Genomic DNA, 21959 nt, shown 5'->3' on the forward strand with positions numbered 1-21959 from the left:
GGTGTTGCAACCGAGGACAGACGATTTTTATGCGCTATGCGTTTCAGCATTCAGTGGTCCCGTTTTGTGAGCTTGTGTGGCCTACCACTTTGTGGCTGAGCCGTTGCTGCTGCTAGAAGTTTCCACTCCACAATAACACCACACAGTTGACCAGGACAGATATTTGACTAAGTGACTTGTTGGAAAGGTGTCATCCTTTGACGGTGCCATGTTGAAAGTCACTGAGCTCTTCAGTAAGGCCATTCAACTGCCAATGTTTGTCTATGGAGATTCCATCACAGTATGCTACATTTTATACATCTATCAGCAACGGGGGTTGCTGAAATTGCCGAATCCAGTAATTTGAAGAGGTGTTCACACACACACACACACACACACACACACACACACACAGTACATACAATATAAATAAATATAGTGTGTTTGTACAAGGTTGAACACACCTCATTTCAGGATTTCTTTATTTTAACTATTTTCTACGTTGTAAAATAATAGTGAAGACAACAAAACTATGAAATAACACATAAGAAAGGTTGCTGTATCGAATCCCCGAGCTGACAAGGTCAAAATCTGTTGTTCTGCCCCTGAGCAAGGCAGTTAACCCATTGTTCCCCGGGCGCTGAAGATGTTGATTAAGGCAGGCCCTCGCACCTCTCTGATTCAGAGGGGTTGGGTTAAATGCGGAAGACACATTTCAGTTGAAGGTTGTGCAGTTGACTAGGTATCCTCCTTTTTTTATTTAACTAGGCAAGTCAAATAAGAACAAATTCTTATGTACAATGACGGCCTAACTGCAATGTTCAGGGGGCAGAACGACAGATTTTGACCTTGTCAGCTCGGAGATTCGATCTAGCAACCTTTTGGTTACTGGCCCAATGCTCTAACCACTAGGCTACCTGCCACCCCTATGAATCATGTAGTAAAAAAATATATTTAAAAAAAACTGTTAAACAAATCAAAATATATTTATATTTGAGTCTTCAAAGTAGCCACCCTTTGCCTTGATGACAGCTTTGCACTCTTACTATTCTCTCAACCAGCTTCATGAGGTAGTCACCTGAAATGCATTTCAATTAATAGGTGTGCCTTGTTAAAAGTTAATTTGTGGAATTTCTTTCCTTCTTAAAGCGTTCGAGCCAATCAGTTGTGTTGTGACAAGGTAGGGGTGGTATACAGAAGATAGCCCTATTTGGTAAAAGACCAAGTCCATATTATGGCAAGAACAGCTCAAATAAGCAAAGAGAAACGACAGTCCATTACTTTAAGACCTAAAGGTCAGTCAATACGGAAAATTTCACGAACTTTGAAAGTTCCTTCAAGTGCGGTCACAAAAACCATCAAGCGCTATGATGAAACTGAAAATAATATCTCAACATCAACTGTCCAGAGGAGACTGCGTGAATCAAGCATTCATGGTCTAATTACTGCAAAGAAACCACTATTAAAGGACACCAATAAGAAGAAGAGACTTGCCTGGGCCAAGAAACACAAGCAATGGACATGAGAGAGGTGGAAATATGTCTGATGAGTCCTACCACCGTGTCATTGTGAGACAGAGTAAGTGAACGGATGAACTACGCATGTGTGGTTCCCACCGTGAAGCATGGAGGTGGTGGTGTAATGGTGCTTTGCTGGTGACACTGTCGGTGAGTTATTTAGAATTCAAGGCACACTTAACCAGCATGGCTACCACAGCATTCTGTAGCGATACACCATCCCATCTGGTTTGCGCTCAGTGGGACTATCATTTGTTTTTCAACACGACAATGACCCAACACACCTCCAGGCTGTGTAAGGGCTATCTGACCAAGAAGAAGAGTGACGGAGTGCTGCATCAGATGACCTGACCTCAAACCAATTGAGATGGTTTGGGATGAGTTGGACCTCAGAGTGAAGGAAAAGCAGCCAACAAGTGCTCAGCATATGTGGGAACTCCTTCAAAAACTGTTTGAAAGCATACCAGGTGAAGATGGTTGAGAGAATGCAAAGAGTGTGCAAAGCTGTCATCAAGACAAAGGGTGGCTACTTTGAAGAATCTAAAATATATTTTGATTTGTTTAACACTTTTTTGGTTACTACATGATTCCATATGTGTTATTTCATAGTTTTGATTTCTTTACAATGTAGAATATATTAAACAAACCCTTGAATGAGTAGGTGTGGCCAAACTTCTGACTGGTACTCTATATACATACACTATGTACAAAACATTAAGAACACCTTCCTAACATTGAGTTGCACCCCCCTTTTGCCCTCAGAACAGCCTCGATTTGTTGGGCAAGGTTTTGAACGCATTCCACTGGGATGCTGGCTCATGTTGACTCCAACGCTTCCCACAGTGTCAAGTTGGCTGGATGTCCTTTTGGTGGTGGACCATTCTTGATACATACGGGAAACTTGAGCGTGACAAACCCAGCAGCGTTGCAGTTCTTGACACAAATCGGTGCACCTGGCACCTACTACCATACCTCATTCAAAGGCACTTAAATATTTTGTTTTTCCCATTCACCCCCCGAATGGCACACACACACAATCCATGTCTCAATTGACTCAAGGCTTAAAAATCTTTCTTTAACCTGTCATCAATAAGTGATTATAGCCATCACCTGGATTCAGCTGGTCAGTATGTCATGGAAATAGCAGTTGTCTTTAATGTTTTGTACACTCAGTGTATAATGGTGTGTATAGACAGTATATGTATAGAAAATGTGTGTACAGCAGTAAAAAAAAAAAAAATACAGCTTCAGAAACAGCCCATCTGAGGGGTTGTAAAATATAAATGACTTGTTGGTAGGTGCGGTCTCCATATTGGCTGGACCCACAGACTTCATTTCTACCCCCACCCGGGATTCACATTTTTCCTCCCTCTCCCCCACTCCACCATAACAAAAGACTGCTGCAAGTTGCAACCGTTCCTGCACATGAAGACAGCACCTTCCTGCCCGTGTCATGACAGCAGACAAGACAGATTAAAGGAGTCTGTTCGTACTTACAGTCCATGTGCCATAACATACCACACCCTTTGCCTAATTCAACCGTAAGTGTGAAATGCCCATGTGGTGATGGCATTCTATCAAGGGTCTGTCTCTTCTATATGCTTTTACTGTAACAACAAACAAACACTGAATAGCAGTGTGTTAAATAGACTCTGCTTCTTTCAGTCCGGGATTGGGAGTGACAAGCTGAGCTCAGCAGAGACCGGCCCGGATATTTTTCTTACTAGTGGGAGACGGAGAGAAGCACCATAATGAAGACATAAAACAGGCCAGCTCACTGTCTGTGGCTGACATCACACAGCAAGTGATCTCTCAGAGTAATTGACTTTTCAGGATCCGAGGGCACGCTGATGGCATGATAAGCAGAGAGGACCTGACAAGACAGCAGTGGAACTTTAATGTAGGAAAATTGAAATCTGTTTTCCTTGATTTCTACCAGCATGTCACATGTGCAACTAGAGGGACCTCTGGACCACCTTTACTCCAGACACAGAGACACGTACAAAGCTCTCCCTCACCCTCCATTTGGCAAATCTGACCATAATTCTATCCTCCTGATTCCTGCTTACGTGTAAATACTCAAAACAGGAAGTATCAGTGACACGCTCAATACGGAAGTGGTCCGAAGAAGCGGATGCTAAGCTACAGGACTGTTTTGCTAGCACAGAATATGTTCCGGGATTCATCCGATGGCATTGAGGAGGTCACCGGCTTCATTAATAAGTGCATCGATGACGTCGTCCCCACAGTGACCGTACATACATATCCCAACCAGAAGCCATTGATGACAGGCAACATCCGCAATGAGCTAAAGACTAGAGCTGGCAGTTTCAAGGAGTGGGACACTAATCCGGACGCTTGTAAGAAATCCCACTACGACCTCCAACGAACCATCAAACAGGCAAAGCATCAATACAGGACTAAGATCGACTCCTACTACACCGATTGACGCTAGTCGGATATAATATTTACAAGCCTGCAGGGTCCGACGGATTACCAGGACGCGTATTCAGAACATATGCTGACCAGCTGGCAAGTGTCTTCACTTCACATTTTTAACCTCTCCCTGACCCAGTCTGTAATACCTACATGTTTCAAAGTGAACACCATAGTCTCTGTGCCCAAGAACGCCAAGGTAGTCATTTAGGTAAACTTCCTAAATGACTACCGCCCGTAGCACTCACATCTGTAGCAATGAAGTGCTTTGAAAGGCTGGTCATGGCTCACATCAACACCATCATCCCAGAAACCCTGGACCCCCTCCAATTTGCATACCGCCCCAACAGATCCAAGGATTGACACAATCTCTATTGCACTCCAACACTGCCTTTTCCCACCTGGACAAAAGGAACACCTACGTGAGAATGCTGTTAATTGACTACAGCTCAGCTTTCAGCACCATAGTGCCCTCCAAGCTCATCAATAAGCTAAGGACCCCGGGACTGAACATCTCCCTCCACAACTGGATCCTGGACTTCCTGGCGGGACGCCCCCAGGTGGTGAGGGTTGGCAACAACACATTTGCCACGCTGACCCTCAAACTGGGGGTCCCTCAGGGGTGGGTGCTTAGTCCCTTCCTGTACTCCCTGTTCACCCGTGACTGCGTGGCCATGCACGACTCCAACACCATCATTAAGTTTGCCGACGACACAGCCAAAAGGGAGGTGGTCAGAGACCTGGAAGTGTGGTGCCAACCTCTTCCACAACGTGAGCAAGACAAAGGAGCTGATCGTGGACTACAGGAAAAGCAGGGCCGAGTGCACCCCCATTCACGTCGACAGGGCTGCAATGGAGCAGGTTGAGAGCTTCATGTTCCTTGGTGTCCGCATCACTAAGGAACTGTCGTGGTCCAAGCAGTCGTGAAGGGGGCACGACAACGCCTATTCCCCCTCAGGAGGCTGAAAAGATTTGGCAAGGGACCTCAGCTCCTCAAAAAGTTTTACAGCTGAACCATCGAGAGAATACTGACTGGTTGCATCCCCGCTTGGTATGGCAACTGCTCGGCATACAGAGGGTAGTGCGTACGGCCCAGTACATCACTGGGGCCGAGCTTCCTGCCATCCAGGACGTCTATAACCAGGCGGTGTCAGAGGAAGGCCTTAGAAATGTCAGACTGTTCTCTCTGCTACAAGCGACACCGGAGCACTTCTACCCCCAAGCCATAAGGCCACAAGGACTATTTGCATTGACTCCCTTATTTTATTCTTACTCATAACTTACTTTATGTACTGACACTCTTGCACAGGCTCGATGTACACTCACTGGACTCTAACCACACACACACACAGCTGCTAATCTGTTTACTATCCATGCCTAGTCACTTTACCCCTACCTACATGTACATATTAAATCAATTATCTCGACGAGCCCGTACCCATGCACATTGACTTGTATATAGCCTCGTTATGGCTATTTTATTACCATTTTTCCTTTAGGTTATTCAGCAAATAATTGCTTTTTAAAAACTCTGCATTCTTGGATAAGGGCTCGTAAGTAAGCATTTCACGGTAATACCTGTGGCATTCGGTGCATGTGACAAATACAATTTGATTCGATTACAGGGTCAGCTAAGGCGGAGTGCAGGGAACCCATTTCTGTGTATATGCGAGTATCTTTTCATCTATTAAGACAACACAGCACCCTTCTACAGAACAAACAGCTAAGCCTCAACTAAAACACTTGAGGCTACAATCTAGACTCAAGAGCTTTCAGCTGGTCATCCTTCATTTCACAGAGGCCCTTAGCAACAAATTACACATCCCCTACGAGTCAGGCCCTCCCAATACCTGCCATTTCTCGCGTTTCACTGGCTCCTCCGTTTCCTGTGTTAACATGGTTAATGGCGAGGAGGGTGGAAAACACTATCATTTTCGTCACGATAAACAGGATCGTAGACAGTCCACCCACATTCTAGAATGTCCTGACCAGCTATGACATCGGCTCTAAGAGCCTGTGGCTAAACAGCCATGGCTGGAGAAATTATTCTAATGCCCGTGTTGCATCCATTCCCTGCAGCTCCCTTGAAAGATCCCATGGGAGAGAGGGGAACGCTTCGTGCTGCTGGTGGCAGAGCAGCAGATCAAACTGATTGATTAGAGGGGCAGGGTTGGCAAATATTCCTCAGACAGTAGACTCAATATAGATGCACACACAAACATTGCCCACAAACCTCTGGAAATACAGGAGAGTAGTGAGGCTTACCCTCAGTCTCAGATGAGTCATTGTACAAATAAACCTGTAGTTTTCCTGAGCAGCCCCTTTTATTCAAATACGCTTGGCTTAATACTGTGTTTCACACGTGTTCACGGTTATAAGCTACATTTAGGCCTATAGCTGAATACAAACAACACTGCATCCACTAAGTTGATGTGTCCACATTCCTTTCCTGGTGCAGTCATCACCAGTTAAGGTTCTAGCAGAGCGAGAGGGGAGTACAACAGGGACGTGACAAGTCTGCCTGGCTGGTAGTTTCAGAGCACGAGGGCCGTCTACTAAAACAAACCGATGATCTAACTCTCTACAAAATGGCTGCTCTGGACAGCATGCATAACACATTACAGAGACACAACATGCTTTGTAAGATCCTCTGACAGTGAGAGGTGGAGCAGGATACTAAGCTGTTTATTCTCTACAGACCAACGCTGCTGAGGTAGGCCTATCCATAAAACGCAGTATAATACCAGATGGACGCCAAACAGTGATCCGATTGTCATCTATCTACTAAATATTTTAAATATATGTTTAATACCAGTTATAGAGAGGCTACAATGAATCAATCTATGGTCCCAAAGATAAATGACAGAAGTGATGAAAGAATTGATGAGCTTGACCTCCCAAACGTGGTCAGTTACTTCACAGTATATATAAAACAGTACAGCGAACACACACTAATGTATGACATTCCTACGGTGAATGACAGATCATTGGGCGGGTGAAGCTTTGCAGCAAGGCCCTTTTGACGCGAGCGCAGATCACGTGAGGAACACACACAGAGAAACATTGAAACCGCTTGTACCCAGCCACTATAGTGTGAATGCATTCTTTAATGAATTGTTTGCTCCTCTGTCTCATCCCAGCCACAGACGTATAAACACACACAAAACAACACAGTAATCAACTGCATCCTGTCTCTCCCCCACTGTGGGCCAGCGAGGCTATCAGGTTGGTTAAAGCTCACTAACCCTGTGAAAGATGTTTAAGAAATATGACTTAAACAATAACCAAATGTAATACACATGGGCCTACTTTGCATGAAATTAGATACTGCCTTATTTCCTTTTACTGTTGCTTGTACAACGATAAAGTTTGATCATAAAGGTAGCTAGGTCTTTAGCCAGCATGGAACAAAAGCATGGGGAAAGTTGCCCGAAACTCTGACACCGTCGTAATGTCATTACATCAAGAGACATGCCAAACAGGAGAATCATACAAACTTCTTGACATCATTGATTGTCACACACAGTACCAGTCAAAAGTTCAGACACACCTACTCATTCAGGGGATTTTCTTTATTTTTACTATTTTCTACATTGTAGAATAAGAGTGAAGACATCAAAACTATGAAATAACACATATGGAATCATGGTGTAACCAAAAAAAGTGTTATAAAAAAAATATTTGGATTAGTTTAAATTGTAGCCACTCTTTCATTGATGACAGCTTTGCACACTCTTGGAATTCTCTCAACTACCTCATGAAGCTGGTTGAAAGAATGCCAAGAGTGTGCAAAGCTTTCATCAAGGCAAAGGATGGCTACTTTGAAGAATCTCAAATATATTTTGGTTTGATTAACACTTTCTTGGTTACTACATGATTCCATATGTGTTATTTCATAGTTTTGATGTCTTCACTATTATTCTACAATGCAGAAAATAAACTCAGCAACAAAAAAAAAGAAACGTCCTCTCACTGTCAACTGCGTTTATTTTCAGAAAACTTAACATATGTAAATATACTGCTCAAAAAAATAAAGGGAACACTAAAATAACACATCCTAGATCTGAATGAATGAAATAATCTTATTAAATACTTTTTTCTTTACATAGTTGAATGTGCTGACAACAAAATCACACAAAAATAATCAATGGAAATCCAATTTATCAACCCATGGAGGTCTGGATTTGGAGTCACACTCAAAATTAAAGTGGAAAACCACACTACAGGCTGATCCAACTTTGATGTAATGTCCTTAAAACAAGTCAAAATGAGGCTCAGTAGTGTGTGTGGCCTCCACGTGCCTGTATGACCTCCCTACAACGCCTGGGCATGCTCCTGATGAGGTGGCGGATGGTCTCCTGAGGGATCTCCTCCCAGACCTGGACTAAAGCATCCGTCCAACTCCTGGACAGTCTGTGGTGCAACGTGGCGTTGGTGGATGGAGCGAGACATGTCCCAGATGTGCTCAATTGGATTCAGGTCTGGGGAACGGGCGAGCCAGTCCATAGCATCAATGACCTTCCTCTTGCAGGAACTGCTGACACACTCCAGCCACATGAGGTCTAGCATTGTCTTGCATTAGGAGGAACCCAGGGCCAACCGCACCAGCATATGGTCTCAAAGGGGTCTAAGAATCTCATCTCGGTACCTAATGGCAGTCAGGCTACCTCTGGCGAGCACATGGAGGGCTGTGCGGCCCCCCAAAGAAATGCCACCCCACACCATGACTGACCCACCGCCAAACCGGTCATGTTGGAGGATGTTGTAGGCAGCAGAACGTTCTCCACGGCGTCTCCAGACTCTGTCACGTCTGTCACGTGCTCAGTGTGAACCTGCTTTCATCTGTGAAGAGCACAGGGCGCCAGTGGTGAATTTGCCAATCTTGTTGTTCTCTGGCAAATGCCAAATGTCCTGCACGGTGTTGGGCTGTAAGCACAACCCCCACCTGTGGACGTTGGACCCTCATACCACCCTCATGGAGTCTGTTTCTGACCGTTTGAGCAGACACATGCACATTTGTGGCCTGCTGGAGGTCATTTTGCAGGGCTCTGGCAGTGCTCCTCCTTGCACAAAGGTGGAGGTAGCGGTCCTGCTGCTGGGTTGTTGCCCTCCTATGGCCTCCTCCACGTCTCCTGATGTACTGGCCTGTCTCCTGGTAGCGCCTCCATGCTCTGGACACTACGCTGACAGACACAGCAAACCTTCTTGACACAGCTCACATTGAGGTGCCATCCTGGATGAGCTGCACTACCTGAGCCACTTGTGTGGGTTGTAGACTCCGTCTCATGCTACCACTAGAGTGAAAGCACCGCCAGCATTCAAAAGTGACCAAAACATCAGCCTGGAAGCATAGGAACTGAGAAGTGGTCTGTGGTTACCACCTGCAGAACCACTCCTTTATTGGGGGTGTCTTGCTTATTGCCTATAATTTCCACCTGTTGTCTATTCCATTTGCACAACAGCATGTGAAATTTATTGTCAATCAGTGTTGCTTCCTAAGTGGACAGTTTGATTTCACAGAAGTGTGATTGACTTGGAGTTACATTGTGTTGTTAAATGTTCCCTTTATTTTTTTGAGCAGTGTATTTGTATGAACATAAGATTCATCAACTGAGACATAAACTGGACAAGTTCCACAGACATGTGACTAACAGAAATGGAATAATGTGTCCCTGAACAAAGGGCGGGTCAAAATCAAAAGTAACAGTCAGTATCTGGTGTGGCCACCAGCTGCATTAAGTACTGCAGTGCATCTCCTCCTCATGGACTGCACCAGATTTGCCAGTTCTTGCTGCGAGATGTTACCCCACTCTTCCACCAAGGCACCTGCAAGTTCCCGGACATTTCTGGGGGGAATGGCCCTAGCCCTCACCCTCCGATCTAACAGGTCCCAGACATGCTTAATGGGATTGAGATCCGGGCTCTTCGCTGGCCATGGCAGAACACTGACATTCCTGTCTTGCAGGCAATCACACACAGAATGAGTAGTATGGCTAGTGGCATTATCATGCTGGAGGGTCATGTCAGGATGAGCCTGTAGGAAGGGTACCACATGAGGCAGGAGGATGTCTTCCCTGTAACGCACAGCGTTGAGATTGCCTGCAATGAGAACAAGCTCAGTCCGATGATGCTGTGACAAACCGCCCCCAGACCATGATGGACCCTCCACCTCCAAATCGATCCTGCTCCAGAGTACAGGCCTTGGTGTAACGCTCATTCCGTCGACGATAAACGCGAATCCAACCAGCACTTTTTGCCAGTCTTGTCTGGTCCAGCAACGGTGGGTTTGTGCCCATAGGCAACGTTGTTGCCGGTGATGTCTGGTGAGGACCTGCCTTACAACAGGCCTACAAGACCTCAGTCCAGCTTCTCTCAGCCTATTGGGGACAGTCTGAGCACTGATGGCGGGATTGTGCGTTCCTAGTGTAACTCGGGCAGTTGTTGTTGCCATGCTGATCTGTCCCGCAGGTGTGATGTTCGGATGTACCGATCCTGTGCAGGTGTTGTTACACGTGGTCTGCCACTGCGAGGCGGATCAGCTGTCCGTCCTGTCTCCCTGTAGCGCTGTCTTAGGCGTCTCACAGTACGGACATTGCAATTTATTGCTATGGCCACATCTGCAGTCCTCATGCCTCCTTGCAGCATGCCTAAGGCACATTCACGCAGATAAGCAGGGTCCCTGGGCATCTTTCTTTTAGTGTTTTTCAGAGTCAGTAGAAAGGCCTCTTTAGTGTCTTAAGTTTTCATAACTGTGACCTTAATTGCCTACGTTTGTAAGCTGTTAGTGTCTTAACAACCGTTCCACAGGTGCATGTTCATTAATTGTTTATGGTTCATTGAACAAGCATGGGAAACAGTGTTTAAACCCTTTACAATGATCTGTGAAGTTATTTGGATTTTTACGAATTATCTTTTAAAGACAGGGTCCTGAAAAAGGGACTTTTCTTTTTTTTGCTGAGTTTAGTAAAAATTAAGAAAAACCCTTGAATGAGTAGGTGTGTCTGAACTTTTGAGTGGTACTGTATATGTAAAAGTATGTGGACACCCCTCAAATTCCTGGATTCTGCTATTTCAGTCACACCCGTTGCTGAGAGGTGTATAAAAATCATGCACACAGCCATGCGATCTCCATAAACAAACACTGCCGATAGAATGGCCTTACTGAAGAGCTCAGTAGCTTTCAACGTGGTACTGTCATAGGATGACACCTTTCCAACAAGCCAGTTCATCAAATTTCTGCCCTGCTAGAGCTGCCCCGGTCAACTGTGTTGTTAATAATGGAAACATGTAGGCGCAACAACAGCTCAGCCGCGAAGTGGTAGGCCACACAAGCACACAGAACAGGACTAACAAGTGCTGAAGCGTGTAAAAATCGTCTGTCCTCGGGTTGCAACACACACTAGCGAGTTCCAAACTGCCTCTGGAAGCAACGTCAGCACAATAACTGTTGGTCGGGAGCTTCATCCTGGAAATATACCCAGACGCTCACCTGCACAGCAAGCGGTTCCCGGAACTAACAGGACCCTGAACAGCTTCTACCCACAAGCTATAAGACTGCTAAATAACTAACTATTAGCTACCTGGAATATCTGCACTAAGTCTTTTGACTCATCACATAAGCTGCTGTTACTGATTATTATCTATCCCGGTGCCTAGTCACTTTATCCCTACCTATATGAACATTTCTACCTCAAATTACCTCGTACCCCTGCGTATATAGCCTAGTTACCATTACTTATTGTGTATTTATTCCTTGTGTTATCATTTTTTTTAACATTTCGATTTTTTGGGGATTGCATTATTGGGAAGTAAGCATTTCACTTTAAGTCTACACCTTTCTTTCACGAAGCATGTGACAAATAAAATTTGATTTGAAAGTAAAATTGTCCAAGATGAAATAGCTAGTTAGCTTGATAAACACTGCTGACAATTCTATTTGGGCTAGTTAGCTAAATTATATGGTCAACATTGTCTATATTGATGCTGTTACAATAACCAAACACGATAAACTAATAATTTGCGAAACAATGGGAGCTGCTTTGTGTATCAGCAGATTTCCTTGAGATAATCTTGCTGCAACACTGGGTCCATGTTGCTTGATATAGGCATTTTCAAAGAACTACGTCAAGGTGAGCTCCCCCGCCACTCGGCCTATTAGCCCAGTCTGTCTTTTCAGACTCCCTGGTAGTTTGACATGTGAAAATAAGTACTTTTCCTCAAATTTTGAGCATTTTAAAATCAGACAAATTGTGTGTGTGATGTTTTAGTCACACAAAAGGCTATTTTACATGTGAATCAGAATGACTGTTGGGGCCCTTTAAACAGGCAAAGGTGCATCTGAACTGGCCATGACAGTGTAAATGAGTTACATACATGTCTGAGAGCCAGGGTGAGCACTGAGCAGCATCTCTCAGGGAGGTAAAACCTTCCTGGAAGTCCCTGGGGCTGTTCCTCCTCTGGATGTGCATGTGCTGCATGATTTATTCAGCACCAAATGTCCTTTGACGTACACATAACTGAAAACACACACACAAGCTCCAAGGCACAAGCTCCTTGTTATATTTTTGTATATGGTAAGAGTGGGAGCGGTGTTCTGTAGAATTGCTGAGGTATAGCCTAAATTCCCTAAACATTAACTGGATAATTATAGGACACGGCTTACTTGGTACAATAGCGGCTTCCAGGCAACTGTATAATAATCATTCTCTCCCTCAGCCATGAACATTCTGCTCTTTGAAAACATTATTTAAAACATTGGTTTTAAAAAAGTATCAGCAGCAGAGGCGAGCCACAATTGTTTGTAGGGAGGATGGGACAGGCACAGTCAGAAACGAACTGTGTGTTTGACACAACAACATCTTCCCAAGCATGCATTCTGTTCTGCCTGGTGAGATTGTGGCATTATGAGATCTTCAAATTTGAAAAATGAGAACCAGGGAGATTGGAATGCAGCTGGAGGAAAAAGTGTCTGAAAACAAAAAACGACCATGGGTTAAGTTAGCACGAGCCCTGAGACAGAAACTAAAGCTGCCCTGTCTGTTTGGCTCAGCAAAATATATGATCAGATACAGCTATTTTCAGATAAACAAGCTAGAAAGTCATAGCATAATTACTTTTGCATGTAAAACATGAAGGATTATCCTTTTGATCAAAGAAGACAGTAATATTGATAACATTACTGTTACGAGTTGAATAGAAAAAGGCCCCCTTTTTCCCCCAGAAGAAACCCAGGCCTCACTAATGACATTCGTGCTCACAAAGGCATTCATACTGAGTGAAGAAAACCCTCAGCTTTACTGGCATCCTCATCTGGACTCCTCGCCCTGTTTTTTGGTTCCCCCTGACAACACGCTGCTCTCCCCCTCTAAAAAAAACACACAAAAAAACGGGAGGACTGAAATTTGTGGTACCTAGGTACAGTTCAGTCCACAGAAGAAACTTTAAAAAGCATTATCCTTGAACCTTGACTACCTACGGTGAACTTAAAAACGAAAGCTAAGGGAAACTCTGCTTGAGGCTCTTAAAAAATATGCATGTCAACTAAATAAAACGTTATTTTTGGGCTGAAATGCTATTGTACGGGCTTCTATGTTATCAGATCAAATAAATGAATTGATTTAGTCGAGTCCAACTTGACATTTGCTGTAACAGCAGAAAGATTGATCTCTCTGTTGCAGCGCATCACCTCCTCTATAGGCCTCAGTGTGGAATCATCCTAGCAACAGCGCTGGCCAATAGGAGGCTGGCAGGAGTCTTAACTTGTAGCCAATAGGAGCCCAGTTCCAGATGTCAGTGTGTGTCTGAGTGAGTGTAGTGTGTATGTCACTATATGTATGTGAGAAAGCAACAAAGAGCTACAGCTCAGCCTTACGTGCACCCCCCGCCCATTCAAACACAGTCATTTTTTCCTGTCCAGCTGGTATGCCGTTTGTTCCCGATCAATGAGCCCTTTCCTTACATAATCCAACAAAGCAGAATTGTTGCTCTGATGGCGGGGGTCTCGTTCAGTGACTGAATAATAAGAACAGACACAAAAGATAAATCCACTTTACACCCAGATCATTTTTTTACTTCAATACCACAAAAGGGATTTGTCATCATCCCTCATTCCCTTCCCCTATTTTGTTGTTCATGCCTATGAGGCAAAAGTGTGACAGTCAGCCAGTCCCTCCGGAGATATCCCAGCAGACTACAGGGAGACAACACAGACACGGTGCGTCTGCTAGCGCCTACACTCGTCTCCCCCGTCACTGCTCACCACCCTCCGCCTCATAGCGCTTGACGGGTCGGAACCAGCTGCTCTGCTTTTATCTTCCACTGAGGGAGACTTTTGTTTGGAGAAAAAGCCTGACTGCAGTGGTTTAGCCTAAAGGAAAGCGCAGTACATGCTTGGACCTCTGGGCATGATGATTAAGTTAAGAGAGAGGCTTACCTGGTAAGGGTGTACTCCCTGAGTCCTGAGTGCAGGTTCATGGCAGAAAATGTACCTATACATCCCCTCAACCGCTTGTCTCTGCCTATTTTCCATGTGACGAACAGCGGGCTGAAAGAGAAGGGAAGACAATGTTGGGACCTTTAGAGTTTAACACATTAGAACATCATGTAAAAACCAGGCCTACCCTCTATTGGGTGTTTATTTGAAGATCCAGGACCCACTTAGGGTTGAGAAAAACAATTGAGGCAATATTTGCATTGATTTCTCACATTCCTAGTGGTGATATTGGACACCGGCAAAGGGTTTTTCTTACCTCACATTGCACTGACACATATTGATTGACAATGTGTAGCAAGTACTAAAAATAAGATGGCTACATTCTGTTATATACACTGAACAAAGATAAACGCAACATGGGACAAATCCAAAGATTTTGCTGAGTTAGTTAATTTAAGGAAATCAGTCAATTGAAATAAATTCATTAGGCCCTAATCTATGGATTTCACATGACCGGCAATACAAATATGCATCTGTTGGTCACAGATACAAAAGTATATGGACACCACTTCTTATTAGTGGATTCAGCTATTTCAGCCACACCCGTTGCTGACCGGTGTATACAACCGAGCACACAGACATGCAATCTCCATAGACAAACATTGGCAGTAGAATGGCCTTACTGAAGAGCTCAGTGACGTTCAACACGGCACTGTCATAGGATGCCACCTTCTTTACAAGTCAGTTCAAATTTCTGCCCTGCTAGAGCTGCCCGGTCAATTGTACATGCTGTTATTGTGACGTGGAAACGTCTAGGAGCAACAACAGCTCAGCCGCAAAGTGGTAGGCCACACAAGCTCAGAGAACAGGACCACCGAGTGCTGAAGTGTGTAAAAATCGTTTGTCCTCGGTTGCAACACTCACTACCAAGTTCCAAACTGCCTCTGGAAGCAACGTCTGCACAAGAACTGATTGTGGGGAGCTTCATGAAATGGGTTTCTATGGCCAAGCAGCCGCACAGAAGCCTAAGATCACCATGCGCAACGCCAATAATCAGCTGGAGTGGTGTAAATCTCGCCGTCATTGGACTCTGGAGCAGTGGAAACGTGTTCTCTGAAGTGATGAATCATCCTTCACCATCTGGCAGAAAACCAGTCAGTATCTGGTGTGACCACCATTTGCCTCATGCAGCGTGACACATCTCCTTCACATAGAGTTGATCAGGCTGTTGATTGCAGCCTGTGGAATGTTGTCCCACTCCTCTTCAATGGCTGTGCGAATTTGCTGGATATTTGAGGTAACTGGAACACGCTGTTGTACACGTTGATCCAGAGCTTCCCAAACATGCTCAATGGGTAACATTTCTGGCGTGTATGCAGACCATGGAAGAACTGGGCCATTTTCAGCTCCCAAGAATTGTGTACAGATCCTTGTGACATAGAGCTGTGCATTATCATGCTGAAACATAAGGTGATGGCGGCGGATGAATGGCACGACAATGGGCCTCAGGATCTCGTCACGGAATCTCTGTGCATTCAAATTGCTATCGATGAAATGTAATTGTGTTCGTTGTCCGTAGCGAATGCCTGTTCATACCATAACCCCACCGCCACCATGGGGCACTGTACGTTGACATCAGCAAACCACTAGCCATAGACGTGGTCTGCAGTTGAGGCCGGTTGGACGTACTGCCAAATTCTCTAAAATGATGGAGGCGGCTTATGGTAAAGAAATTAACATTCAATTCTCGGGCAACAGCTCTGGTGGACATTCCTGCAGTTAGCATGCCAATTGCTTGCTCCCTCAACTTGAGACATCTGTGGCATTGTGTTGTGAGACAAAACTGCACATTTTATAGTGGCCTTATATTGTCCCCAGCACAAGGTGCACCCGTCTAATGACCATGCTGTTTCATCAGCTTCTTGATATGCCACACCTTTCAGGTGGATGGATTCTCTTGGCAAAGGAAAAATGCTCACTAACAGGGATATAAACACATCTGTGTACAACATTTTAGAGAAATAAGCTTTATGGAACATTTCTGTGATCTTTTATTTCAGCTCATGAAACATGGGACCAACACGTGTTGTATTTACATTTTTGTTCAGTGTATTTTGCTGTTAGAGAGATCATCTCTGTTTTACATTCAGGTGTTCTCTGGATAAAATAAAAGTTAACATTTTCTTTCAAAGCAGCTCTGTGGCTGTGAAAACCTGTCCAGTTTACTCTGTCCTCTAATTACGGCCATTTGGACTTAGTCAGCACCACATTTTGAGCTCGACTGCCCATTGGGAGACAAAATCCATTTGAGACAGACAGACAAATGAGGCAGCAGTCAGTAACATTTCATTGCACCAACTGATATACTACTTTGCCTTCCCTGTAAACTGATCGCCTTGTCATGGTTAGTCTCTTGCCAACAAAACACTAAAACACACCGACACAAGATCCTCATATGCGGGAAACATTGCAGATTAGGGTGTCCAACTAATCCACTAAAAGCCTGGCAGCAGCTCCACCTCTTTGCCCTAAAATCACAAGACCTTTTCTCAATAACCCCCAGGATTACTGTCGCTAGCTAAGTATATATACACACAGCATATCAAAAAAAAGATATAGCACAACACAAAAGGCAGATCCTTGCCTAGGTTAATACACTTTGTTAGTACAGACATCACTAAGTCACAATCTGGGCAGATAAGGAAGACGATGAAAGGGTTCACAGCTAAGCAGATGTCTATGCTCAGAGCGGAGTATAAACAGGCATCTCCAGTCTACAGTATTCACTTAGTTCTCCAGAAGAAGATGCAGCTGTTGAACAGAGCAACTTGTAGAGGTAGATTATAGTATTATTCATGATGACCATCATAAAGAGAGGGCCAGAAAAATTTAAATACAGTGAGGGGAAAAAGTATTTGATCCCCTGCTGATTTTGTACGTTTGCCCACTGACAAAGACATGATCAGTCTATCATTTTAATGGTAGGTTTATTTGAACAGTGAGAGACAGAAAAACAACAAAGAAATCAAGAAAAACGCATGTTAAAAATGTTATAAATTGATTTGCATTTTAATGAGGGAAATAAGTATTTGACCCCCTCTCAATCAGAAAAATGTCTGGCTCCCAGGTGTCTTTTATACAGGTAACGAGCTGAGATTAGGAGCACACTCTTAAAAGGAGTGCTCCTAATATCAATTTGTTACCTGTATAAAAGACACCTGTCCACAGAAGCAATCAATCAATCAGATTCCAAACTCTCCACCATGGCCAAGACCAAAGAGCTCTCCAAGGATGTCAGGGACAAGATTGTAGACCTACACAAGGCTGGAATGGGCTACAAGACCATCGCCAAGCAGCTTGGTGAGAAGGTGACAACATTGGTGACACAAGGTGACAACAGCTTATTCGCAAATGGAAGAAACACAAAAGTACTGTTAATCTCCCTCGGCCTGGGGCTCCACGCAAGATCTCACCTCGTGGAGTTGCAATGATCATGAGAACGGTGAGGAATCAGCCCAGAACTACACAGGAGGATCTTGTCAATGATCTCAAGGCAGCTGGGACCATAGTCACCAAGAAAACAATTGGTAACACACTACGCCGTGAAGGACTGAAATCCTGCAGCGCCCGCAAGGTCCCCCTGCTCAAGAAAGCACATATAAATGCTCGTCTGAAGTTTGCCAATGAACATCTGAATGATTCAGAGGACAACTGGGTGAAAGTGTTGTGGTCAGATGAGACCAAAATGGAGCTTTTTGGCATCAACTCAACTCGCCGTGCTTGGAGGAGGAGGAATGCTGCCTATGACCCCAAGAACATCATCCCCACCGTCAAACATGGAGGTGGAAACATTATGCTTTGGGGGTGTTTTTCTGCTAAGGGGAGAGGACAACTTCACCGCATCAAAGGGACGATGGACGGGGCCATGTACCGTCAAATCTTGGGTGAGAACCTCCTTCCCTCAGCCAGGGCACTGAAAATGGGTCGTGGATGGGTATTCCAGCATGACAAATGACCCAAAACACACGGGCAAGGCAACAAAGGAGTGGCTCAAGAAGAACCACATTTAGGTCCTGGAGTGGCCTAGCCAGTCTCCAGACCTTAATCCCATAGATAATCTGTGAAGGAAGCTGAAGGTTCGAGTTGCCAAACGTCAGCCTCGAAACCTTAATGACTTGGAGAAGATCTGTGAAGAGGAGTGGGACAAAATCCTTCCTGAGATGTGTGCAAACCTGGTGGCCAACTACAAGAAACGTCTGACCTCTGTGATTGCCAACAAGGGTTTTGCCACCAAGTAATGTTTTGCAGATGGGTCAAATACTTAATTCCCCTCATTAAAATGTAAATCAATTTATAACAATTTTGTCATGCGGTTTTCTGGATTTTTTTGTTGTTATTCTGTCTCTCACTGTTCAAATAAACCTAACATTAAAATTATAGACTGATCATTTCTTTGTCAGTGGGCAAACGTACAAAATCAGCAGGGGATCAAATACTTTTTTCCCCCACTGTAGAACTATTCTTAATATCAACGCCTTTGAGGTTCATGACTTCATGTACATTACCAGAAGTATATGGACACCTGCTCGTCAAACATCTCATTCCAAAATCATGGGCATTAATATGGAGTTGGTCCCCCCTTTACTGCTATAACAGCCTCCACTTTTCTGGGAAGGCTTTCTACTAGATGTTGGAACATTGCTGCGGGACTTGCTTTCATTTAGCCACAAGAGCAGGCCAGTCAAGTTCTCCACACTGATCTCAACAAACCATTTCTGTATGGACCTTGCATTGTGCACAGGGGCATTGTCGTTGGAACCACAGTATCATCTAGAATGTATGCCGTAGCGTTAAGATTTCACTTCAATTTAACTAAGGGGCCTAGCCCGAACCATAAAAAACAACCCCAGACCATTATTCCTCCTCCACCAAACTTTACAGTTGGCACTATGCATTGGGGCAGGTAGCGTTTTCCTGGCATTTGCCAAACCCAGATTCGTCCGTTGGACTGCCAGGTGGTGAAGCGTGATTCATCACTCCAGGGAACAACAGATGATTTTTTACGCACTACGCGCTTCAGCCCTCGTCGGTCCCTTTCCGTGAGCTTGTGTTGCTTACCACTTCGCAGCTGAGCTGTTGTTGCTTCTATACGTTTTCACTTCACAATAACAGCCCTTACAGTTGACCAGGGAAGCTCTAGCAGGGCAGAAATTTGACAAACTGACTTTTTGGAATGGTGGCATCCTGTGATGGTGCCATGTTGAAAGTCACTGAGCTCTTCAGTAAAACCATTCAACTGACAATGTATTGTCTATGGAGATTGCATGGCTATGTGCTCGATTTTATACACCCGTCAGCAAAAGGTGTGGCTGAAATAGCCGAATCCACTAATTTGAAAGGGTGTCCACATACTTTTATATATATATAGTGTATATTTAAAAGCCAGGGCAATGCATGGGGAAGGGAGGAAAGATGGCCTTAGGAGAGAATATGATACAGAGTGAGGAAAGGAGGTGTTGCTTGCTAATCAAAATTTTTATCAGCAAGATCTGTTTAGACAGAGGACTAGCTGTCGCCATTGGCGTCGGCTAATGGGGATCCGAATAATCAAAATTGAGGAGCAGCCAATCTACATTTAAATCCACTCCTCTCTGGACTGCACAGACAGCACTCGATAAGTGTCTGAAAGAACAGAACGGTGGACAACCACTTCACAGTGACCTTCAGTCTGAAAGAAGACTGGAGATGGGTAGGAGAGAGAGCGAGAGACTGCACAACAGAAAAATCTGTCAGAGTGAGTGTGTGTGAGAGACGGATGCGTCGCATAAACATGCTTGAGAGAGGGAGAAACGAAAGACAGATTGATGTCAGTCGATCCTAATAAGAAGTGATCTCTGGAGGGGCAGACAGACAACTTTAGCTCTGATGTAATGGGATGACTTCAGAGAGACAAGTTCCTCCAGACAGCCAGTCAGTGAGTCAGTCAGGCCAGCCTGCAGCTCCCTCAAGATGAATCGCTTCTAATCTGGCCGAGGAACCCCTTGGCAAACAAGGTGAGCCTGAGAGAGGCCGTGGTGTGAGTCAAATGGGAAAACGAGGGCAGAGGCAAAGACAGCCAACAAGAGCTTCAGTTGTTGCCCCAAGCACCTCTGAGGGGTGAAAGAACACATTTATCAATAGTCTTCCACTGGTCTGACAAAAGCGGGAGTTCCATTTCAAAACTGAAATTACATTTTCAGTTAGACAAATGTTCTATCAGATATTTTCATGACAAAAATCCATGACGGGTCTCGTGAGTGAGCGGTCAGTTGTGCCTGCTAAGTAAACCTTCTTCTATGGTGTGTGTTCTGGAGGGATGGGTCGACGGAGTACATTTTTGACATGCAGCCAGGGTTGATGGGTTCAGTGTGTTAAAAAAAGCCAGACTCATGCGAGTAAACATTGATTTCTATTAATAAACTGCTGATGAATCAAATCACACCATGAGGTCTAAGCAAACGAAAATCTGTCTAAAACCCCGTGGTTGAGTGATGAAAATGGTTTAAAAAAAGGACAATAGGGCAGATATGAAAGGGAGACTACAAAGTAGGCCTGTGTTTAATCGGCTAGAAACCAGAAAATCGTCTTCACTCTTCAGGCAGGTATCAACAGAGCAGCATGATGGTCTTTCTGTCCACTGAAAATGTACATTCAGATGCTGTAACGCTCTTCTCTGGGCACCTATAAAAAAAAGGTGCTCATCGTGCTATTCAGGCTCTTTTTCCTCTCTCTCTCCTCTCCCAGATGTCCCACTCGGTTCAGTGTGCCAATTCTGAACAGTAATCCCAGCCTGCCGGCTATCCTCATACCATACCAACCCCCACCCCGACTGTTCTTTATGTCTGAAGAGTGAAGAGCAGACATCCTCAAAGGTTTCAATTAAATGAGATGTGTAAAAGGGTGATCCATCTCTTCCCATTTGGTATTCATCCATTTGGTATTCATCCATTTGGTATTCATCCATTTGGTATTCATCCATGGCCAACTCGGGCACACAAACACATTGGGATGGAATCCAGTCGGAGAACCAACTTTCTGCACTGCAGAGGTCCAATTCTGAGGACACGCTATGTCTCTGCAAAGCACATCAAACAAAGGCTGCTTTTAAAAAGCTTTGTCAAACATATTTAACTGTGCCCAGTTAGTCACTGAGTCTTCATTTAAAACACTAAGTCAAACAAAGGGAAAGTCTTGACAGGTACACATTAGTTAATAGGTTTTATGTCATCACATCCTGTTTTAAGAGTTGCTTCTAATCCTTTGCTCTGTACCAATCAGTCCATAAAAAGAAGGCCCGTGCCATCCCAAACTGTGGAAACAGTAGAAAAAGCTGCAGGGGCGTTTTCATGCGCATTGCTACATCTGGAGCCCAGTTCACACAGCCACCTTCACACTGCAGACCGACTACTAATCAGTCCTGATGACGTCAGTCCCACCAGTCACAATTGCACATTACACTACAATCCCCAGGCCCAGTGCCAGCTTTCACACTGTGTGGGGGGGGGCGATTATTCAGGAGATTCAATATTGTTGTTATGGCTAAGTATCTACCAAGT

The 21959-nt window shown here is 44.5% G+C and overlaps 1 protein-coding gene across 1 annotated transcript in view; it reads right to left on the reverse strand.

Moving 5' to 3' along the window:
• Positions 1–21959, reverse strand: part of LOC115154652 (AMME syndrome candidate gene 1 protein) — a 35607-nt gene that overhangs the window by 8176 nt on the left and 5472 nt on the right. Inside the window, exon 2 of the mRNA XM_029701101.1 lies at positions 14365–14475. Coding sequence (XP_029556961.1) covers positions 14365–14475 — 111 coding nt within the window. The remainder of the gene's footprint in view (positions 1–14364; positions 14476–21959) is intronic.

The sequence above is a fragment of the Salmo trutta genome, chromosome 19 (assembly GCF_901001165.1).
Source record: "Salmo trutta chromosome 19, fSalTru1.1, whole genome shotgun sequence".
NCBI lineage: Eukaryota > Metazoa > Chordata > Actinopteri > Salmoniformes > Salmonidae > Salmo > Salmo trutta.